The 23,159-nt window shown below is 43.1% G+C and overlaps 1 protein-coding gene across 2 annotated transcripts in view; it reads left to right on the top strand.

Moving 5' to 3' along the window:
* lin7a (lin-7 homolog A (C. elegans)) overlaps positions 1-18,637 on the top strand; it is a 33,767-nt gene extending 15,130 nt beyond the window's left edge. Inside the window, exons 3-6 of one of the 2 annotated variants that reach the window (XM_069711047.1) lie at positions 7,983-8,054; positions 13,321-13,530; positions 13,966-14,181; positions 16,615-18,637. In XM_069711047.1, the coding sequence (XP_069567148.1) occupies positions 7,983-8,054; positions 13,321-13,530; positions 13,966-14,181 (498 nt within the window). In that variant the 3' untranslated portion in view covers positions 16,615-18,637. The remainder of the gene's footprint in view (positions 1-7,982; positions 8,055-13,320; positions 13,531-13,965; positions 14,182-16,614) is intronic. The other variant, XM_069711046.1, reaches the window with a different exon arrangement.
* Positions 18,638-23,159: the final 4,522 nt, after the last annotated feature.

Below are 23,159 nucleotides of genomic sequence, written 5' to 3' on the forward strand. Positions count from 1 at the left end.
GATATACTGTCGCATTACACAGTGACATGAATTTGTGAAGCAGACAGCAGTTTGGGAGCTGAAAAACCAGATGCCACGGTGGCCTTTGTGCTGCAAGCCAGTTGTAAACAAAGGGAACATGTAATTTGTCCTGGAATGGAAGACAATTAGCGGACTTGATTAGTATGTTTGGGAGAGCTTCACGTTATTTGCTGAAGGGAATTGTGGTTGTAAATTAAAGGGACATGGAAAGATTTTATTGCTGCAGAGGAAAAAATAAACTCGATATGTTTGGAGTATCAATCTCTATCAATAAGGATTTCCAGGCCAGCGGCTGGGATCTGTGGTTTACTTTCGAAGCCTAGTTTGTTTTTTTTTACTTGAAAACAAAATAATGAGAAAAGGCTCAAAATCGGATTTAAGTTTCTCACCGTTAAAAAAAAACTTTTATATTAGGTTGAGCAGAAGGAGGGCTTAAACTTTGTTGTACAAGAACTGATTAGGAGAGGCGAGGAGAGGTGTTAAAACTAAAGGTTATAGTCAGAAAAAAGTTGATTTTTTTTTTTTTTTTTTTTTTTATAAAGAAATTATAAAGTCGACGCACTTTAAACCATTACGGACGTTTTTAATATTCACCCAAGACCACATCCGCCCCTCAACCTTCAGACCTGGTGCCTTCAGCTCGCAGCACGCACTGTAAATGTTAATTATGCTTTTGTTGCCATTGGGATACTACAATTTTGTGATGTTTAAACCTTGGTACGTGTTGTCAGCATCTGCTGTGGAAATTTGGGAAATTTGGTTTGGGACATGGTTTGAAAATTTGCTGCGGAGAAAACAAATGAAAAACATTGACAGTGAACATTTTGCAGATTTATCTTTTATTCCTATTGATGACAGCCTGTTTGTGGACTGTGCCCGGAATTTCAAACTGATCAACAAGGACAGCCGTGTGGACTATGTGGGTGGGAGTGTGTGTGTGTGTGTGGGGGGGGGCAAATAGTGATGCTTGATTTGACCCCCATTTGTAATTACAGCTTGAATTCATGATAGTGGGAGTTCATTCATTTTCCAGCCGGTGTCTAGTCATAATAATGGAAAGTTCACCCACACTGCCAATAACCCAAATTAGGAGAAATCAATCCTGACACAATGTTACGTAAAAGCTCCTGACATCATGCACACAGACAGAGAGGAAGAAAGGACCAGTCTTCTCCTCTCACAGGGTCCGGCTCTGTTCTGCCCCGGCCAGCTCGGCCAGCTCGGCCAGGCCTGGCACCGACCACTCGTCTGGCAGCCGGCTGACTGATCTCCGTGCCAGTCACTGGAGTGCAATGACAATGACTGACAAACCTTAGGAAGAAAAAAGAAAAGGGGCCTCGGCAGCAGCAGCAGTTGCCCTTTGCCAAGACGCAAAGATGCAAACCACTTCACCCAGAAAGAGCCGGCTAAACACATTCCCCGCCCCCCCGGGGGAAACAATCCGAGACGCTCTGGGCGAGGATGACGAGGGTTTATAGTCGATTACAGGTTTGTGAGAAGTGATGCTGCAACAGCATCACTGCGTGGTGCTGAGCCAGCTGGAGGACCATTTGTAAGTGCTGGCTGTTGCATACTGTAGATTATTACTGTTATTACGCAGCGCATTAGCGGAGGACTTGCAGTGGAATATCACAGTCCTCGACAGCTGCGTCCTGCGATGCTCCGTTCGTATCGAAAACAATTAGGAGAGGCAATCTTCGAGTGGAGAGGAATCTCGGTGGGGAAGCAGCAGTTGGGCTGGATTTAATGGTCTGATATTCACACGTCTTTCTGAATGTGTTTGTTTGTGGCAAGAGAAAGAATTTATACCCACGGGGGTTCACTTTGCTACCAAGATGATGTTTTTCCTCACACACAGCAAACCTTGATTTCAGCCTCGAAATGGGCACAAAAAGAAATACTTTCTACTTCAACATCACTTTGGAAAATTACAGAGGGGGTTTTGTACATTTTAGCCTCTTTACGGCACTTTATATTCAAACAATATTCTTCAGTCATTTATGAAATCGTCTCCTATTATTTGTGAATGTTTTTTTTCTTTCAGGTAGCTCACCATTCAGCAGCAACAATATTGGCCCAGAGAAAGCTGCAAAATCGATTTTTGTTGTTGTTGTTGTTGTTGTTGTTTTGTTTTGTTTTCCATCTTTGTGTGTATTGCTTGTTTTTTTGTTTTTTTGTTTGAGTTCTCTGGCTCTAAAATCTCAGATGTCTGATTTTCCCACTCGCGCATGAATGCACCACACCAGACGAACAATATCAGCGGTTTCCAATACAAAGATCCCCACAAAATAATAACATAACCTGGACAATAAAAGCTCACTGGGACTGTACACCAATCTCAAGCAATTATGAAGTCTCTGAAAGTTGGTGACAGTAATTATAATATACTACATGCCTGGAAGAAGAAAAATGTATCCCATCAGTGTAAAAAAAAAAAAGGCATTACATGCTTTGTAGCTAAATGAAAAAAAAACTTTAACACAAACAGCTTTCCTCCACTTTAAACGTTTTTTTATATTCCTTGATATTTGATAAATTAATTTTGACTGCACTCCCTTCTCTTTTCTCGTACGTCATCTATCAGTGTTTAAGTTAAAAGAGCCATAAAACGCAGGTTAAACCGTCAGTCCAAACCTCCTGTTGTTCATTTTGACCCCACTCCCCTCGGTGGCATTTCATTATCACAGGTGACCTTTCGTTTTGTTTAATCTGTGATATGGTTCCTCCCCCGTACGCGCACACGAGTGTGTATGTGTGTGATATAGCTCATTTCACAGTCTGGTGGGTCGGGCTCAGAGCCCGGCAGGGTGCCGGACATACTAATCTTGTCTGTAGAGTACGAACACCAGAGTCCACCTTCCCAAACCGGATCCCCCTACTGTACGTCGGTGGAATCTACAAAAGATAAATCAGCCTTGTTAAGGACGACAAGCCAGCTGTCAATATGAGGAATGGATGCCAGGGAGGGGAGCCAGTTCAGCAGTGTTGCAGCGCTAAATGACAACGAGGCAGAGAATTTGACGAGTTGGTTGTCTCTCCGTGCCGTGTTCATCAATGGTGGGGGGGAGGAGGAGGGTTGGGGGGGAGGGGGTCGTGTGGCTCTGCGTTAGTCTCACTGCATCACTCTGAATGAGTTGTCAGGGTCAATCAGCCTTGCAAATGGGAAAGGAAGGACACAAGACGAGATGACTGGACGAGCTAACCAGCTGGAAATTATAGAGTGGGGGAGGGACGGGGGGACGGGGGCGGGGGAGGGGGGGCAGTGAAAATTGTAGTATATTGGGTTAGAGTCCCACTTGAGGAGCACAGGAAGTGCGATAAGCAGCGCCGGAGCGGGCTCGCCTTTCATCAGCTTTAAAATTGAGGCTGATTTTCTACTTCAGCTGAGATTTTCAATCAGAATAATTGACTGTGTTGTTTCTTTTTCTTTTTTTCATAAAAGCAGAATCAAGCGAGGGCGGATTTGTGTTGACTCCATCACAATGCCGCTGCCTCCCACGTCACATTAGGTTAAAGGATGAAAGCTGCATTAAATTCATCCGTGCACATTCTATATTTCCCCTGTGTGGTCATGGTTGGCACCTTTTTGAGAGTTTTCTGCAAAGTCCCGCACCGGTTTTCATCCTTTTCCAGCTACATTAACCAGGCTAAGGCCTCTCTTTTACCCGGCCTCCCCTCCCCCGTCTCCGTCTCTCTGTAGAGGAAACAGGAAGCCATGGTCACAAGCAGCATCGCATCAGTTCGCCCCGAAGGCATCTCTCGGCTCGTCTCGGGCTTCGTGGCGTTCTTTCTCGTAGGTGCAACCGCTGGTTTTATTTTTAGGAAGACTTTACGCGTGAGCGAGAGTCTGTTTCCCCATTAGAACCGGGGGATCTCCGGGGTGAACTAATCGGCAAGGAAACACGTCCTCGGACCGCGACTGTGTTTATGTTTTAGGAAGGGACAGTGAAGACGTGGCAAAAGAAAAGAGGAATTGAAAAGATGCCCCTGGGACACGTGGCCTTTTTAGAGCAAAGTGCAGCCGCTGCGAGAGGAGACCGACATTCAGTTACACGCAACTGTTTGTTCCAGTTTATGTCTCTCCTTAGGACATCCAGGTTACATATGAAGACAGATATCAAACTGTCTGGTTTCAGAAACAGCAATGCACTCAAATTGTAATTTAATACCTATTTCTTATAGTTCTCACGCACAAAAAAATGTTATGTTTAATAAGCAAAGAAACACCGTTAATGGTAAAATAAAAAGGCACAAAACATTTTTCAATTTTATTTAGTTATGGAAAATGGATCAAATATGTGTGAAAGAGGGTCTAGCTTACTTTTCTGGTGCATCTACGATCTGCTGTGTTTGGCACAATAAAAATGCAGCCCAGAAAAACCCAAAACAATGCTGAAAGAAGCTAAAACATCAGCTGGTAGTTGCCTGATTATTCCCTTTGACTCGTCTCTGTGCTATTTTTTAACACAAACAGTTTGTCAGACAGTTATTTGTCAACCTTGTTATCTTAATGAGCTATATGGGTATAAAATTGGGAGAGGAGTTGCGTATTTTTTTATCTAATCGATAAAAGAATGAAAATGACGGCTTCCCTTGTGCTCACAGTGGTCATAATTATCGCATCTTTTTTTTTAAATTATTATTCAAACGTAGCAGATGCTAAATATTGCATAAGCATTGCAGCGCTCTTTGTCACACTTGTCATGTTTGAAAAGAGCCATTACTAAACATTTACATAACAGAGGCCCGTGTTTGAAGGCATTTCTTTATCAGATAGATGAGGCCCGGGTGGTTTCGGCTTCCACGTCTGCAGACAGAATAAGTGGCTGTAATTAGTAGCTGCAAAAGTGGGGGAGGAAAAAAAGGACAATTTAAAGGAAAAGGAAGCCAGGAAGACAGAAGTAAGGAAAAAAAAATCTTCGTGGTGATTATAAAGCTGTGCTGAGCCTCAAAAAGTGCAAAGGTGGAAGAGGTCCTCGGGAAATGGTACCATTTGGGAGTTGTGTGTGTGTGTGTGTGTGTGTGTGTGTGTGTGTGTGTGTGTGTGTGTGTGTGTGTGTGTGTGTGTGTGTGTGTGTGTGTGTGTGTGTGTGTGGACTGCAGCCTCTGAAAATGCATCGGCACCATGAATCAACAAAATAAATAACATGTTGCAGTCTGAAAAGCAGTGCTGCACTCTCCTAAAGCCGTTCATTTGGTCTTTGAGATTCATGAGCAAACAAGCTGACAGAGGCTCGGGGATATTTTCCTCCCCATCTCTGAGATCTCGACATACAAATATCTCAAAGTTTGTATCCTTAAAGTATAGACCCTGTTTGATGATTCAGAGGAAGCGAGGCCCCTTTGTAACGTTGTGCCGCGCCACGTCAAAGCTACCCACCGTGTTCGCTTCCAACGAGCTGCTTTGCTTTGATGAGAGACATCATCGAGGGAGTGGAAACAGATGATTAAAATTCTGTTTGTTTTGCACTGAGAGGGTTTTTTTTAAAATAATTTTTTTTATTTATTTTTTTGCTGTTAAATGTAGTGTTATTAGTCTCATAAAAATGTCACAGTTCATTTGCTCAATTAATTGCAGCTGCCATAAGTGTAAGATTGAAACAATCAGGCGCGGTTGTACTTGGAAATTTGGAGAATTTGCTCGTTGAAAATCATCTGATCAGTAATTTATGTGCTTGATCAGGTCAGTTGTACCTACTCGGTAAAAAGTCCTCAGTCAAAAAGTCACTTTTTTGTCATCATCCCATTCATCTCAGTCATGACACACCTCGTTCTCCCTCCTCCTGCTATGACGTTCTGACTAATCTCCCTAATACAAGTCATATCTGACTGTGTTTAAAGTCTGAACGCTGCGGTACATTAGTCTGCTGCAGATACATTTGAATGACTGCTGCAAAAGTCTTGCAGGAAAAGGGGGGAAAAAAAGGTAGTTTTGTGTTAACCATACATCATCATTCCACACAATCTCCGGCTGTCCTTGATTCTTTGAACAAGTGCACTTTTAAAAGGTGTCCTTTAAAGCCCCATCTTAACTGGAAAGGTCAGCTGTCTACACGGGTTCCGTCTGCTTCAGCAACTACAGCAGTGCTTTAAATTTTGTTAACCCTATAGGGTTTCTCCTATATTTCTGCACGAGTACAGTGGGATCTAAAGCATCATTAGACTTCGACTCAAGTCCTAAATAATGTCACAAAGTGGCTCAGAGGACGTGACAAGTAGGGAAGTCAACACAAGAGATGCACTTCAAACAAATTCAAATTTACTAAAAATAAACTTAACGCTAACGAAGAACGAGTGCGCTGTCGAGTTGTTGAAAGTGTAAACACAAAATGAAGCTGCTGCCGAAGAGATGGGGACAGAAAAAGAGACTGAGCACATGGGCCAGCTTTTAAAGCCTTGAAGGCCTGCAGGTGTGTTGCATCAGCTGACAAACCTCCCATGTCAGCCTGTTTCTCTCCAGAGCAGGTAGTAGCAGCACACTGGTTCATATTCATGAGTGGTAAAAGTATGTGAACCTCTGCTTTCAGTATCTAGTGAGATCCCCCTTGGGCAGAAAATAACCGTGAATAAGTCCTGCACATCGGCTCTGAGGAAATTCAACCCATTACTTCACACAGCGGGTGGGTTTCATCACATGAACTGCTTACTTAAGGTCTTTCCACAGCATTTCTATTGGATGAAGGTCAGGACTTTAACTTGCACATGCTAAAACTATAACTTTATTCTTTATGCAGACAGGCAGCAATGTTCTTTTTTGGAGAGCAGCGGCTTCCTCTTTGCATCCCTGCCATGCACACGTTGTCGCTCAGTGGTGGACTTGTGAGCATTTAACATTTTCCAAGAGACCTTTGGTTGCTCAGAAGTTACCCGGAGTTCTTTTGTGGTCTTGTGAACTATTCCACACCTTGCTCGTGGAGTGATTTTTCTTTGGTCAATTACTCCCTGGTGAAGATAACAGTGGTCTTGAATTTCTGCACACAATCTGTCCGCCTGTGGATTTTGTGTTTTCCGAACACTTTAAAGATGTTTTTCTAGCCTTTTACGGTCTGATGACCTTCAACAACTCTTTTTCTGAGTTCTCTTTAAAAAAAAACAAAAAAAAAACTCTTGTTTGTGCCATTGTACATTTTCAGTGTTGTGAAGCTCAGACATCCGTCTTTTAAAAAAAATAAAACAGAGCTCCCACTCGCACCTGACTATCATCCCAATGAATGAAAACTCCTGACTCTAATTGAACCTACAAAATATCTGCTAATCCAAGAGGTTCACATACTTTTTCCACTCGGATAAGTCATATCGGATCATTTTCCTCAATGAATATAAGTATAACATTTCTGTCTCATTTGTTGAATGGGGGTTCTTTTTTTATCTACTTTTAGGACTTGTTTGAAAATCCCTTCATATTTTAAGTCATGTTTATGTATGGACGTAGAACAATCACATTTCTAAGCACCACTGTCGATAGACAATCTTGTTTTCCGTCCACCTGGACCCACAGCTCCCCACATCTTAACACCATTCAGTCCCAGCAGCATTTTATTACCACATGTTCTGGACACTAGTTAGGACCAGATTGCGCCTCCATTTTGCGAACTCAGGCTTTTGTTAATGGCGCTCATTAAGTGAACAAATAAAGCAAATATAGCCGCTGAATTGTGTTCATACCAACATTACAGTCTTCATCATCTCCGAAGCACCTCGAAAACATCTTCAATAATTATTTTCTGAGAAACAAATGTTTATGTGATTTGCTGGTGATAATGCCATCATGTTTGCATATATGTATTGTTTAGATATCAATTGCATGAGTCACATCTAATTTTGAGTGTTGCGTATACATATTACTAGTTGCAATGATATCTCTCTTCGCGTACGATGACTTTGTGCCACACGTCTCCCATCATACAGCTGCTTGACTTCAGATAAAATAGATAACACCTGTTTCTCCTGGTGTCTTTCAGGTGTACCAGTACATGCATGAAACAATTACAGTGAATGGCTGTCCGGAGTACCAGGCGAGGGCTACCGCTAAGGTAAGGACTGTGTTGGACATTCAGTTTTGACATTTCTCATTTGCAATAAAAAAAAAAAAATCATTATCATCACTGAAAACCGTAACGAATGAGCGGGGTGGGTACTCTCTGTTAATCACATTACCCGGTGATATCGTTCTCATCTTTTCTTTCTTCTGGCCAAAGCTGAATGAAATTAGCAGAGTGTATTGTTTGTTAATGGCCCTCATTAAGTGTGCAAATTAAGCAATAACATGGGCGCCAGTTTTTTAGGAATAAGACCAATGTCACATGGTAAGGTACTACAGCCCAACAATTTATCAGTTGGCCAATTGCATCAGACAATATTAGCCTATGACAGATATATCGGTGTCCGATTTGCAATCCTATTATTATCCTAGTATTATATACTAAATTGCTGATATATCACATTCATTAAATTATTTATTATAATTGTTAAAACAGCTATGGCACCAAAAACATACAAGTGACTGAATAGGATTTGACTTTTTGTTGTAGTTTGTATTCAGACAGGATGTTGTTGCCTAAATACGTATTCATACCCTGATAACTCCAAATGAACTTCAGTTTTACCTCAAAAAGGGCACGCTAGCGTAGAAATCCCATCAGCTGTCCGAACTCTTGTGCTTCTTAATCAAAAACGAACAAAACAGAAACATGCAAACATTATCTACATTTCTTTAAAGAACGGAAACACCCCCCCACCTCCCTCGAGCAAGCGCTACTGACGTCGGCTACACGGGAGTGTGTTTTGAAGAAAGTTGTAATAAGTGAGGTCGACATAAAGTTTTAGTCTGCTGTTTGGTCAGTGTGCTTTGGGGAAGAAGAAAAAAAAAAACTCACAAGGTCAAACAAAGTTGGAATCAATCCCGGCATCAAAGTGCATTTTTTTTTTCCAGAAGAAAGACTTTCATCACATCACTGAATGAGCCTGGATGTTTAATGGCTGCATTACAATCTCCAGCTGTTCATCCTTATTTCAACAATCATCAGTCACTTAATGTCATTAAATGGGGTTGTAAATCTGTCTTTAATTCCACATAATGTTCTCCCAGAACCATCCAATTAGCAGCCACTATGTTCATGCTTTTTTTTTTTTTTTTCACAAAGACAGCCTGTTGAAAAATTTCCTTTGGAAACATAAAAACACATTTGTTTCTTTAACATCTCACTGCGTTGTTCATTGTATCTTTGGTTACGAAGCCAAATCAAAGAAAAATGATTTTTAATCGCAGGTTTTGTCGTTTAATTAGCGCTCATAACAAATCTCTTTCGACGACGGGTCGTATCTGTTCATGGATGCCATTTGTTGAAAACAACTCTTCCCTTTTCTACCTTTTGTTTCTTCCCATTGTCTGTTTACGATTGTGAGCAGATTTCGTCGCTGCTGTTTTGAAAGCATCACGCGCAGGTCACAGGTGAAGGGCAAAATACAAAACATTTCGAGGTGCGGTGTGAGTGGAATGGGCAAATTGAAATTTACCAAAGAGATGAGCTTGACCCGCCCGACTTAAGCGGAGCTCTTCATCACCACCTCGCCTGCCACATGAGAGCAAACAAAGAGAGAGGGCTTGTCTGATTTCATGTGAACAGGAGGATGAGGAGGATGACGGCGCTTACGTGCCCTTCGCTGGTTCAGTGTCCAGCTGTGTCCACTCCTCTTCACCGCAGTGGGTGGAGGATGTGAGTTGGAAAGGATGACAAAAACAAAGGGAAGTGCGTCTTTGTGTTCGAGCACAGATCGGATGAGGCTTCAACTCACGAGGGCTGCCGAGCGTCCTGTTTTCTTCTTTTGTTTGGCTAAAACTGCACCTCGAGCGCGACGCCGCAGAGTCCCGTCACCGCGCAATCCAACACCTGGCTGAAAGAGAATTTGGGGGGAAATTACATGTTTTCACTCTCTCGCTGGGAGATGGAGGAGAAGATTGATACCGCACTCGTAGATACTGTTAAATACAGAGCCAAAGCCGGGAGGTAATGAGCCCAAATTAGCATAATGACTGAAAACAGAGGGAAAACGGGAAGCTGGGCTCTGTCCAGCGTTCGAAAACACACCTACCGGCACCACTGCAATTCATCCATTAACACGGTGTGTGATGTTTGTTTCATACACAAACAGAAATGCCCCCAAAAAGTTCACGTCCTCTGTCTGTATTATTTATAACGCTCGAGTCAGGAGGAGTTCAAAAGTAAACCATCCAGTACCCTCACTGTTTTACAGTTTATATTTTATTTGTTTAGCCTACACATACAGCTAGTTTATACTTTTGTTGTTGTTGTTGTTGTTGTTGTTGTTATTAGCTAAATTCCGCACTGATGGAAAACATTTGACGGTTGATATTTTAATAACAGTCAAACCGGATGAAACCGCAAATTCGAGCTCTTAACGCTTCTGTTTTTTTGGTTTGTTGTTTTTTTCCTTTGGAGAGAGACGCGTTCGTCTGGCGGTTCCCGCTGGTTTCCATCAGCTATTCAAGCCAGGATCATCACTCCCACACTCCGTGCACAGATGTGATGCCATTTTATCGTCTAAAAAAAAAAAAAAAGAGACAAGATCCCTCAAACAACATCTAACCTGATGGAAGTTTGTGTTTTTGAAGCTGTGCTTCCAGCAGACGTCTGGCTCCATAATCTCCTCATCCGACTCCTGCCAGGAGTGAATAAGAGTATTGTCAAAATATATTTGTCTAAATATGACATATTTAAAAAGAGTTCGTTTTTCTTTAACGCGGAAGACTTTACTGTCAACAAAGATAATCTTAATAATGATCTTCTACTGCTGTTTGGGGCTTCCTGTCATTTCTGAAGTGGACCCATTGTCTGATCTGAAAAATAACCTCTTCGATAATGTCTAGGACTGAGAGATTTCACTTTACAAAGAAAATGTGACAGTTAAGCTGGAAAAAGGTTTTTTTTTTAAAATTTTCGACTCAACCACGAAGAAATGATTAAAGCTTTAAAACTCTGCCACGCTCTTCTCTCTTTGCCCCAGACTTTGAAAAGTTTTCGGCTCCTACATCTGGATTAAAATTGCATATCCACCGGGCAATTAAGCATACGGCCGATGTGTGAAGCCGGGAACACTGGATATTTAAAAAAAAAAAAAAAAGTACTTTACTCCCTGCGGAGATCCTCACTGAGGCCGCGGTGCCAATTGCATTCAATCAGTGTCACAGACATACAGTAGGGAAACAAAAAGAAATGCATACTTTAGAAAGGGTTTTGAAAGTGAATCGCACGTGCAACAGTGATGAAATACGTGAAATATCTGACAACGCTTCAGCTCATGCGCCTTTCAAGTATTTTAGTTTGTAAAACGCTAAATCTCCCGACAGTTTCGATTTGTGTTTCGCCTGAACAAATCGAGTCTCCTTCATTGCTTCGTTAATTTAATCAGTTCGGCCTCTAATTCCTGTCCCGAGGCCGTTTATTACTGATCTTAATGGAGGCAGGGACCATCAGAGAGGTAAGGGGGGGGGGTGATTAGGAGCTCATGATGAAGTGACTTTGTATACATTAAGTTCTACTTCTCCGGTGCAGTGTTTCTACCGAGTATCTGCTCGCAAGCTTTTCATTTAAAATGCCTCCCGTGTGCGAGAGGCGCCGGCCATCTGCCAGATTGGTTTTTTTTGTTGTTTTTGTTTGCAGAAACCCAGATATAAAGTTGTGAAGGTCGATGGGGCGGCGAGGCGACGGCGTGCATGCTGAGATGCTGCCTTTTTAGCTTGGGCGCGGGAGGGGGGGGGAGGGAGTAGCAGAGGAAGAAAAAAAGAAAAAAGGGGGGCGAAGGACAGAAAGAGAAAACGGGAAGGAGACGGCGAAGTTGTCATAATGAGCGGAAATGAAATGAGAAATGAGCGGAACCGTTTGAGCGGAAACGAACGTGGATCTGAGGACGCGTATGAATATGGAGGAGAGAGGAGGGACGGAGACGCTGCCTGGAGAGCGAGCGTCGTCAAAGACCTCAAAAGTGCGAGGCAACTCGTCTGCTGTCGGGAATTTTGATACACGTCTGCAAAAGCTTCAGACGGAGCTCTCCCCCCACCCCACCCCACCCTCTCCTCCCTCCCCACCCCGCCTCTGCTTTACTTCTTTTTATTTGATCCTCCCCTTTTCTCCATCGAACCTCTCGTGTTATACGTGACGCCGACTTGACAGCGAAGCACCTGTGGCAGTGCATCTGTGGATCAGTGGGCGCCGGGCGTCTCTTCCTCTGTTCGTCCGCCATTAGCGTTCCCCGAGCTCGGCTAACAAGATCCCGGGCGCTTTGTTTCCGAACGTACAAGGAGCAGGGAGCTTGGCTTCGGGTTCAAAGGGAGCCCGCAGCCAGTGAGCGACTTCAACCAGCTGGTAGGAATACAGAGGGGTTGCGAGGCTGCTCCTTCAGCGTGAACTTGGACGTGTTAATCCATGCGCTTAGAGAGCCGGAGAACTTCTGACGTGGAGTCTTAAATCCCCGGCCCGGACTAAAACCCGGCGCTTTGTTACGGCCGTCCTCGCCGAAATGAGAAGGTGCGGCGGCGGCGGCGGCGGCTCGCGCAATCGCTCTGTAATCTAAATTGCGTTCTTCGTTTTCATTCACTTTGAATGTCGTGAAGAAGATTTTAAAAAGCGGTACAGACGGGCGAGACTTTCTGAAAGCAGAGGTCGCCGACCGCCAGTAGAACGAGAGCGTCCGGGAGAACGAGGCTGTCGACGCCAATCGCTCATCGAGCGGACGGACGGACGGATGGACGGACGGTCTCCCCTCGCCGTCCTTCGCCTGTGAGACGCACAGAGATCAGAGGACAGCAACACAGCAGAGACTCTCACACCGAGCTGAAAACAAACGGGATGCTCATCATTTATAACGTACATAACATAACGGGCTGGTTTCATAAAAAAACAAAACAAAAAAACAGATAAGAAGTCATTGTATTTGTGTGCGTCGGCTCCTTTCTCCCCCGCTTTGCTTGCTTTTTGCATCTCATGTTTCCGACTCCTCTCCGAGGTACTCTAAACAGATGCGCGGCGAAGATAAAACAAGTTTCCGATGCTTGGAGGCAACAAGATTCGCCCGTGGATATTTGCAGTTTGCTTTCCTCTCTGATCGTGTGTGCTGTTACATCAACATCATCAGACACACAAGACCGCACTTCATGTTAGACCTCATTCAACCTCGACAGAATGTGTAAACGAATGTACTTGTGCCGGTCTTGTTTACCGGTGAGGTAATTGATTGATTGATTGATTGATTGATTTATTTGTGGATTCTCTTTCCCTACAGGCGACAGTCGCAGCCTTCGCAGCCAGCGAAGGTCACTCCCACCCGCGGGTGGTGGAGCTCCCCAAGACGGAGGAAGGTCTGGGCTTCAACGTGATGGGAGGCAAAGAGCAGAACTCGCCCATCTACATCTCCCGCATCATCCCCGGAGGCGTGGCCGAGAGGCACGGCGGCCTGAAGCGAGGGGACCAGCTCCTGTCTGTCAACGGCGTGGTAGGTCAAACCGAAACTTGCGATTCGGATACAGCCAGAGGATAAATGCATCGGAGGGAGAGCGGAGATGAGATTCTCTTCCCCCTATTTATTATTTAAGCCTCGACTGAAGTGTGTGTGTGTGTGTGGGTGGGGGGGGGGGTTTCAGCAGCTTCTCGCGAAGCGTTTGATTTCGAGTTTTAATTTGCGAGTCAACAATCGGGAGAGCTATCGAGTCAAAGTGTTGCACGTGTTGTACGGAGCAGGAGCACCCACGGGTGAGGCCCGAATATCGCAGAGGGCTCATCCCACGTAATCACGGGGTATTAAAAATGTAGGAGATATTCCTCTTTCTCCTCCGGAGGGGGTTACTATTTTTAAATATGTATTAAAATCGGCTCCTTTTTTTTTTTTTTTTTCAAATTCGTCCACTCATTCGTCTCCCCCGCCCTGCAGAGCGTAGAAGGAGAGCACCACGAGAAAGCCGTGGAGCTGCTGAAGGCGGCCAAGGACAGCGTGAAGCTGGTGGTCCGCTACACGCCCAAAGTGCTGGAGGAGATGGAGGCCCGCTTCGAGAAGCTGCGCACGGCCCGGCGGCGTCAGCAGCAGCAGATCCTCATGCAGCAGCAGCAGCAGCAGAACCTGTCCACTCAGCAGAACCACATGTCGTAGGTGAGGCGCTTCATTGCTTTACGGGTGGGGGTAGGGGGGGGGGGGTAAATGCTAAACCCGATACGACTCTCTCGTCCGTTCGGTGAATGTGACCCTACCAGGGGGGCAGCGCGTCATGACGTCACGCGTGGGTTTGCGAACTTTTTGCATTCTTGCCGTCTTTGATTTTTTTTTTTTTTTGGAGCCAGAAATGACCATATTTGGTCGAGCAGCGGGTGGAGCCGACCGAGAACCCGATGACACTACGCCCCGCCCACCCATACCGATAACCAGCCACCGAACACACCGCTCTTTGAGGCTTTATATCTCATTAATTATGAAGATGTTTTTCAGAAGGAGCGCCACAACACTGATCAGAAGGAGAACGCCGACGCTGCGTTTTCATATTTAACGAACAGGTAAGCAGGGTGGCATCAATCTTCTCACCTGCTTTCAATGCAGAATTTGCGATTTGATTATGAAGCCTTTCGCCATCAAACGTGCGATTACAACTTTTCTTGTACGTCGCTGAAGAAGGAGACAAAACATTTTGATTTTGATCATGGCGGTCGATCTCCTGATAATTTGTTTGCGATATACGTAGGAAGCGTCCGCAAATACTGCAGTTAGTCCTTTTATTTTTTTTCCTCGGAGTAAATGTTTGAAATATCAAAAATATATTTCATATTCTGATTGAAATGGAGGTGTTTCGTCGTCCGGTGTCCCGTTTATAAATCTGGGGTTATTTATTCTCGATAATTTAAAGACGGTGCGAGAATCAAATGTCTTTGTAAAATCAGTGCAGCTCTTGTTTCTCAGTCTTTATGTTCGACTTCTCTTTTCCGCTCTTTTGTCTTTATCTTAGTTTGGCTTTTGTTTGCCTTTTTTTTTTTCTGTTTTTTTTCTGTTTTTTTGTTTCTCCTGTTTAGCCCCGCCCACCTCACCTGCTCCCAGTTCCCCGATCACCTGCTCACCTGCAGCCACTCAAGCCAATCAGCCCACTCAGTAGAAATATACTCCCAGTCTGCCTCCTCAGGTTTTTTTTTTAGCTCATGTTTGTTCTTCCCCGGTGGAGCTTTGTTTGTTCTGTTTCTCCTGTCGGATCATTTTCTTGTGGGGTTTTTTTTTGTTGTTGTTGTTTTTTTGGCCAGCGTCTTGGGTTTTCATTTGTTTAACTACGGCCCTGAATGTCCCAAAAACAAATCAGGGGAAAAAAAAATCCTTTTTGTTTCCCTTGTTTGCTTCCCTCTGAACAGAAACGTCGAGTCTTCCGGTATCAAACGTGCAGCCAGAAAACCCCGAGTGTAATATTTTCATTTGAAAAGCAAATTTCAAATGTTGCCTCGTCATGTTTTTATTAATCTATCTCCGAATTAAGGGGGGGAGGGGGCTCGAGAAGGTCATTCATGTTTTCATTTCCTCTCTGTTGGCTCAGTGTGTTTGAGGTTTTACAAGCCAAGAAACAACCTCAAACCTTCTGCTCATCTTTTAGCAAATACCAGAAGATCACTTCACTCCTGTTGCAGCGTCACTTCACTGGTTACCAGTCGTCTTTCAAATGATGTTTCAGATCCTTTAAAGTGCTTCATGGTTCAGCTCCCGGCTACAAAGCTGAGCTGCTGCTCTCCTGTGAGTCTGAACGCAGCTTTATCACAGCCTTTAAATAAAAGGCTTCTTTTACGAGCTCAGCATTTTTTTAAATTTATTTCCAACATGTCCCACCTGTTTGAATATTACTGCTTGTTGTCGTATATCTTTATTGTTGAGGTTAATTCTGTTTCTAGTGTATTAACTTCCTGATTTGATTTGAGGTGTTTTAGTCCTGGTTCCTACCATGAACTGTATATAAAAGTGGACGTAGCTTCCGGCTCTGAGAAATGAGGCTGATGAAGTGCCTTCAGCTGCAGTACCGCCGAGGGCCACTGGAGGTTGGCTCCCAAAAAGCCTCTAACTCCATTGACTCCCATTCAACTGGTCTCATATAAAATCCTCAGTGTTGTTGGCTAAAGTCGCTCCTCCTTATTAGTTTTTCTGGAAGTCCGTCTGAAAATAATCCCGTCATTAATTACAAAATAAGCTTAGAAAAAAAAAAAAACCCGCGTCTGTTTGATTGACGGGCCCGCGGAGCGGTGGACGTAGTGTCGCCGGGTGTCCAATCAGATCGGTCAGATCCACCGCTCTCTCCTCCCCCCCCACCAGCTCGCCCAAATATGGTCACTTCCCGCTCCGAACTTGCGAAGATGGCGACGGCCAAAAATCCTGAACTGAAGGCTTCATAGCGTTCACAAACCAACGGGTGACGCCACTGTCACGACACAGATTACGATTACACAGAAGCACCAGGCTATAAGCAAATGCAGCTCCCTCCCGTGTCGCGCACGTGGGTCCAAACTGCGAGCGATCCCGAAGGCGTCGCTCTCAGCTGGGTTTTTTTTTTTCTTTCGCGATCTGCAGGTTGTTCCAAAAGAAGAAGCCGTGAAGGAGAGCGACAAGATACTCACCGGATCGCCCGTTCGTGTCGAGGATCCCAAAGGAAGGAATCTCTTCGTCACGCAGGAAAAAAACCAACAAAGTAGAAGACTCTTTTACTCACACACACCTCTCTCTCTCTCTCTCTCTCTCCAGCGAACCACCGATTACTGAGCAAAAAAAAAAAAAAAAAAAACGAAGAGAGCGTTTGTCCTCAAATTGGTGCTTTTGAAAAGAAAAAGGAAAAAAAAAACACAAAAAAAACAACTAATGAAGGATGCTAAACGCTGAAAGTCACCCAGTTTAACTTTGTACTCCCTTTTTTTCTAAGTTCTCCTCCCCAGTTGTGACTTTTACTGACATTTTTCCTGCGTTTGTTGTTTCGTCGACGGTTTTCCACTTCGATCGCTTACGTCCATTATTTCCATTCGGCCATAGATATCATTTGTACGGTGGTGTTTCTATCGATCCTTCGGCTGGTGCTCGTGTCTCCGTGCGAATGAGCGTTTTGATTTCTCTCTTTTTTAGTTTTGGTGTGCGCGTTTCTGTCGACCTCGTCCCGTTTTGGATAAACGTGAACTCTTTTTTACCTTCTATACCGTAGCAAGAAAAAGATTTTTTGTATCTTGTAGGTTTAGCAATAACACACGTTCTTCAGTTTTTACATTTCAACACTAACGTCATGACACTCGGTGTACACACACACACACACACACACACACACGGGGTTGATGTAAATCACTGTAAAGCAAACCGGGTCTTGGTGCACTGTAAGGCAGCTTCTGAGTCCAAATCGGTCCTCTGTGACCACTTAAAGAGATTATTGATGTTACAGTTAATGTGCAATAACTGCGATCAATAAAAAAAAAAATTAAAAAAAAGACTTTATAAGCTTCTCCCAACTGAAATTAATCTAGAAAATATACGTTACGAAGAGGCTCAGTTCAAACCTGCGTCCTGTTCCCGACAGATTAACCGAATGTCATCCGAGCGGAAATTTAAAAAAAAGAATATGCTAGTTTATTTTTCTGACCTATTTTATAGTTTATGAGATCAGAGATTTAACGAAGATTTATTGTTCCTTTTCAAATATGAATTATTTCAAATCCATTCATTTGTATAGGAGCTGAACGCGAGCGCATACTAGATCTGTGCCCTGCTTTTTAGTTTCGACCATCATTGAGACGAGTGGAACATTTTATTTTATTGAGTTTTTTCCCCTGAATTTAAAGTGGTGATCCGCCGCGTCTCCGTTTACTTCCGTCTCCATCTTTTTGGTGCTAAGCGCTCCTCGTTGTGGTTTTTCTGCTTTGCACTCCCCACGGATGACGAAATCTTCCTATCTCTTGTGTTTTACTGTTATTTTTGTTTTCCTCGTTCTCTGTAGGTGGCGCTCTTTTCTCTTGTTTGTTTAACGCGCGCGGGCTTTACCACTTCTTCTTTTATTGATCCCAAACAAATCCGCAACATGTCTGTAAAACACATCACTTCCTGAATGCCGGGGGATTTATTTTTTTCATTTTTTTTCCCCCCCCTCCATGAGATGCCAAGTGGAAGAACAGCTGATGTAAAACCTGGTGATGTTAGAAAGTTTTGCAGATAATTTCTTCATTATGATGTGATGATTTTCATCTTTAACCTCGTAGTTTACTGACGTGTAACTGCACAATTAACAGTCCAGAAAAGCAGAAGTATTATTCATTCATACGATCTTTTCCTGAATAACCTGTCAGCACTGAGGTCGACTAAATGTCCGAATGTTTGCATTAGGTGACCTCGATGTTCAGGTTTTATCTGATCTCTTCTCTCTCAACACGACAGATCTCTTTTTGTATCTTTAAATCACAGGTACTCTTTCTTAATTGACTTGCATTTTTGAAGCTGATGGTCCTGTACTTACCGTAAAGATTACAAAAAAAAAAAAAAGAAAAAGACTGCAAACTGTTGATATGCAATTGTTATACATACTATATTTGTATAAATAAATCTATGTGCTTGTGTACAGTGATCGCCGTGTTGCCTCTTCCATTATATCCGTGTCGCCTCTTCCATTATATGTCGGTGTTAGCCTGCAGGGGAAACATGAAAATAAGAACTAAAAAAAAAACTGCAGCGACAGAAGAACAGCAGCTCTTTTTAAAAGGTTTATTTTAATCTCGTAGCTTCGGGGCGGGTTGACAGATAAACAACGAACAAAAGGAACCGAAGCTGAACCACGTGAACGTACCTACTCGGACAGAAAACAGGGCACAAAGAGGCACCAACTTAACTTCTGATTTCAACAGGAGAAAACTGATTTAATTCAAATGCTGCGCGCGTCCACCGAACATCAGCGATAGCGTCGATTTACAGATGCGGTTACCGTTTGTTGTCTTTTTCTGTTCATTTTTATAAATAACTGCAGGTGATTGCGTCATAATTACGACAGGTCCAGATGTTGTGCTTGTGCACTGACGCCCGCTATTCTGAGTTCATAAGTGTGTTCGCGTACAGAAACGTGCAGTGAGCTGCAAGTACCAGCATGATGCGCTCAAAACGGTCCAAAAAAAAAAAAAGAAGAAGCGTGAAGCGCTGGACACGTTTCACACTAAACGGTCGCCATCTTGGCTGCGTAGAGGAAAGGGGGCGGGGCCAACGATGTAAAGAATTTTCAAATGAAGGACAGCCAGAAGTAGCACGCTGGGCCTGCAAACTGCAAAATACCACCGCATGTAGTGGGAACATCCATCTTTTTCTAGCCTACTAAACAGTACCGCAGCGTGGATACTGCTGGGCAGCACTCAAGTTGTGCAGATTGAAAACAGCACTAGTCTGTCAAAAATCCCCGCACTGCGCAAGGAAAGAGTCCTTTCGTGTGCAGGAGTTTATAATTGCAGAATGTAAACTGGAGCAACGATGGCTGAGGACACGACTGGACCGTCCGCAGCGGCACCTCCGTCTCTGGGTTTGAACTCCGGTCAGGTCCCCCACTGATCCACCGTTTGACAGCATCCTGTCGCCGATCGCCTCTCAGCGATCTAAGTGCAGCCATTGAAGGTGAAGTAATTAAAGCCGAGCTGTCCCTCTGAAGCCTCGTCCAGGGTTTTCAGCCCTGGAACAGAAAGTCATTTGGCCTTTTTGTGAGCTGGTTACGAAGAGCCGACACTGAAACTAATAAAGAGGCCGCTGTAAATGGAGGGTGCTCGACTCAAACGGTGACAGTAGCAGCACGCACACCGCGTGGTGTTGTGCACGGTGTTTTGTGCAACAACAACAACAAAAAAAGAAAGAAATCCCCCTGTTAACTCCGTTGACCAAAAATAACTCCCCGACAGGTGACCGAAAGCCTGAAGTGATGAAAGTCAAGCGTGCAGGTGACATTAACGCAGGTGGCAGGTCGCTCACCCGTATCTTTATGGCTGTTAATCAGGAGCTTTGACGCCTTCTCGGGAGTGCGCAGGGACCGCAACAACAAAAGGCTCCCCGTCTGATTCACTGGGGTTGAAGTAAACATGATAAAACATAAAAACTCGAATCATTTCTTTTGTAACTTTCCATCCACACTGATCAAACTGTGTTGACGCTCCTTATTCGTCGCACTGTTAACCGAGATGCTGCTGAGTCCGATTTAACCCTGCAGCCGTGGCCGCAGGTTGATAGGTGGAAGATGGATGCATATTCTTTCTTTTGGTTTTTTTTTTCATTTCACTATTTATTTTTCCTTTACGTGGTATTTTTTTTTAATAGACACGGCAACAAATCAAAGCCTTTTGCCGAGCGAGCGCGCAGAGAATCAATTTCCAGCAGGAGAAAATGTGTCCCTGGATAAAAGCAGATGAATCACACTCACTTCAGTACCTCAATATTAATACAGTTTCCTGAGAAAGAAAAGGAGAAAATAAGGACATGGAAATGGAAAAGCTGCCATGAAAGGGAGGAAATAGATCAAATATGCACACGAAAAAGAAAAACAAGGAATCAAAGAAAAAATGTGCAGATTACAGATGTCCCGATGCTTCTGCCTGATGCAGCACACATCGTAGTATTTACGCAGTGCACTTGTGTTGTTGAGGAGGATGTGTCCAGGTTTTTGGACTACTTGTCTGTGTGTGTGTGTGTGTGTGTGTGTGTGTGTGTGTGTGTGTGTGTGTGTGTGTGTGTGTGTGTGTGTGTGTGTGTGTGTGTGTGTGTGGATTAATTGATGACTCAGCACTGTGTTGTCCATTATCGTCAATTATGTCAAACAAATGGCCGAGACTGTTACTATGATGAGTCCTGCATTTTAGTTTCAACAGTATCAGGTTAATAATAAACCCCTCACATCGTGTTTGGTGACTTTTTTTTTTTTTTTTTTATAGGTCGAGGTGTCAGTGGAGGAAATGAAGATATTTTATTGCCTTTTTCCGCAGTGAGGAAATAAATGTTTGGTCACATGATTAGATAACATTTTATGTTTTCGTTAAATACAAAATGGAGCACATTTGCACATACATAATTTGCCCTGAACCCCGGGAACATTTCAGCATTAACATTTGATGTCAAATGTTAAATTTCCATAATATTCAGTTGACATTCGGCAAACATTTGACCTCTATTCACTGCAGTATTGATTCGTATGTCAGACGATATTGTGGTGGATAAATTCTCAGATCTCTTAAAGCGACAGCATCAACACTGTCAAGCTGTGATATCATCAAAACAGCAGCTGTTTGTGACTAAACAAATAATAAAAAAAAAAAAGGCTTGAAACATAATGTATGTTTTTGCATTACTAACGGTCCAGATGTTCCTGATCTTCTTGTCTGTCTGTGCAGTTCCTTGCTCTCCAGTTTAACATTCATAATGAGATCAATATTCCCCTCAAACATGTGGGACAAAAAAACATGATTATTTAGGCTTTATAAATATAACCCCGGGGTGTAAATGAGTTCTTTAATATTCATCAATAAAATCCAAACACATGAGCTGAATAAATTATGACCAGTCAAGTATTAATGTAGGAGACAGAAGAAACACCTCCCTCTTGTGGACTCACTGAGAACTGCAGCGATGACAGTGAGTCCTGTCATCACGCTGTTCATAAAGAGGAGTCCATTTATTATGTTCACAATGTCGAGATAAGAAATTAAAATAGATAAACAATTATTTTTTTTTAAATAATAAGACTAAGATATTACTTTTTAAACTCCCACTTTTCATACTCGACCCCAACAACCTTCACATGACCTCATCGTGGGTTCCGTGTCGACACTCCGGGCTCGGTGAGCGTGCGATTCATGAATCACTGTGTAAAATGCGACCATGGAAAATTACATGTGTGACATTCGGGGTGGCGGACGCAGACGTGGAGGTTAATGAAACACAAAACCGCTGCAGGAATGTTTCTGAGCCGCGAAGCAGCGCTGATTAACTGATTGTATTCAACGTTGTGCTCCGAGTGTCTCTGCGGGAGCAGAATAAGACTATTCCTGGACAGATGAGTGCATATGTGGACAAATAAAACTTACACGTTTGAATAGAAATCATCCAAAGTTGGGCTCTCACCTGCCAACTCGTCAAGTTTCATGAACAGTTTGGGCATTTTAGTTGATGGAAAATAAGCTTCATTTACTCAGATGCTGCACTTTTATTTAGATGTATTTCTCTTTGGTGCCACTTTATACTTTATTCCTCCTCCCTAGCCTAAAGCTTAAGTTTTTTTTTTTCCAGACTAAGACATTATACATTAAAAAAAAAAAAACATTTTATCAATGTTAAAATGAAATCACACAACAGTAAAGAAATGGATAAAATGAGCTCCATCTCAACCAACTTCAACAGTAAAATGACACTAATGCATTGGAAAGAATTGGCTATTATGAAATAGCATAAATATACATCAGAATAACAATCAGATAATATTTTCGAAGGACTGTTTTGCAGTAGCTTTTAGGCTCTTAGTGGTAATTGTCCATTTTTATTTTTCCATATTCCGGCTTTTACTTCAGTGGAAGATCTGATTTCTTCCACCTCCACTTCTTGTACTTGTATTTCCATGTTATGCGACTTCAGGAGCGACCATTTGGCTTCTTACTCCCCCACATTTATGAAAGCTTTTCTACTTTGCAGATTTTATACAAAGATACTCTCAGTTGTCAGTTTATTTAAAGTGGAATTAACACCTCATTAAATCAGTATGGATAAAAAGTGAATTATATAACATTCATGGAGGGAAGATTTGATATCGGTATGACAGAGAGTTACAGACTATTCAGACAAAATGGCAACATAACTCATGCATTTACATAAACAACATTTTGAATGTTTTAGTTGGTCCATCTGGAGCTGCTTTTAATGTGCAGTATAGGAATGCATTTTTTTTTTTTTTTTTTTTGTGCTCATATGTTTTTTAAATCCAAACCTACAAACTAAAACTGCAACCACAGCTGTCGGATAAATCCAGTGGAGAAAAGAGAAAGTTTACCAAAAAAAAAAAAAAAAATCCAGCTCACTCACAGCATGATCGAAGACATGACGCATCATGAGCACACATGTGTTCTCCTCCTCCTCCT

Source organism: Brachyistius frenatus, unplaced genomic scaffold (genome assembly GCF_029030835.1).
Source record: "Brachyistius frenatus isolate BFR_SWC_R1_liver_20210118 unplaced genomic scaffold, ASM2903083v1 Contig_96, whole genome shotgun sequence".
Classification (NCBI taxonomy): Eukaryota; Metazoa; Chordata; class Actinopteri; family Embiotocidae; genus Brachyistius; species Brachyistius frenatus.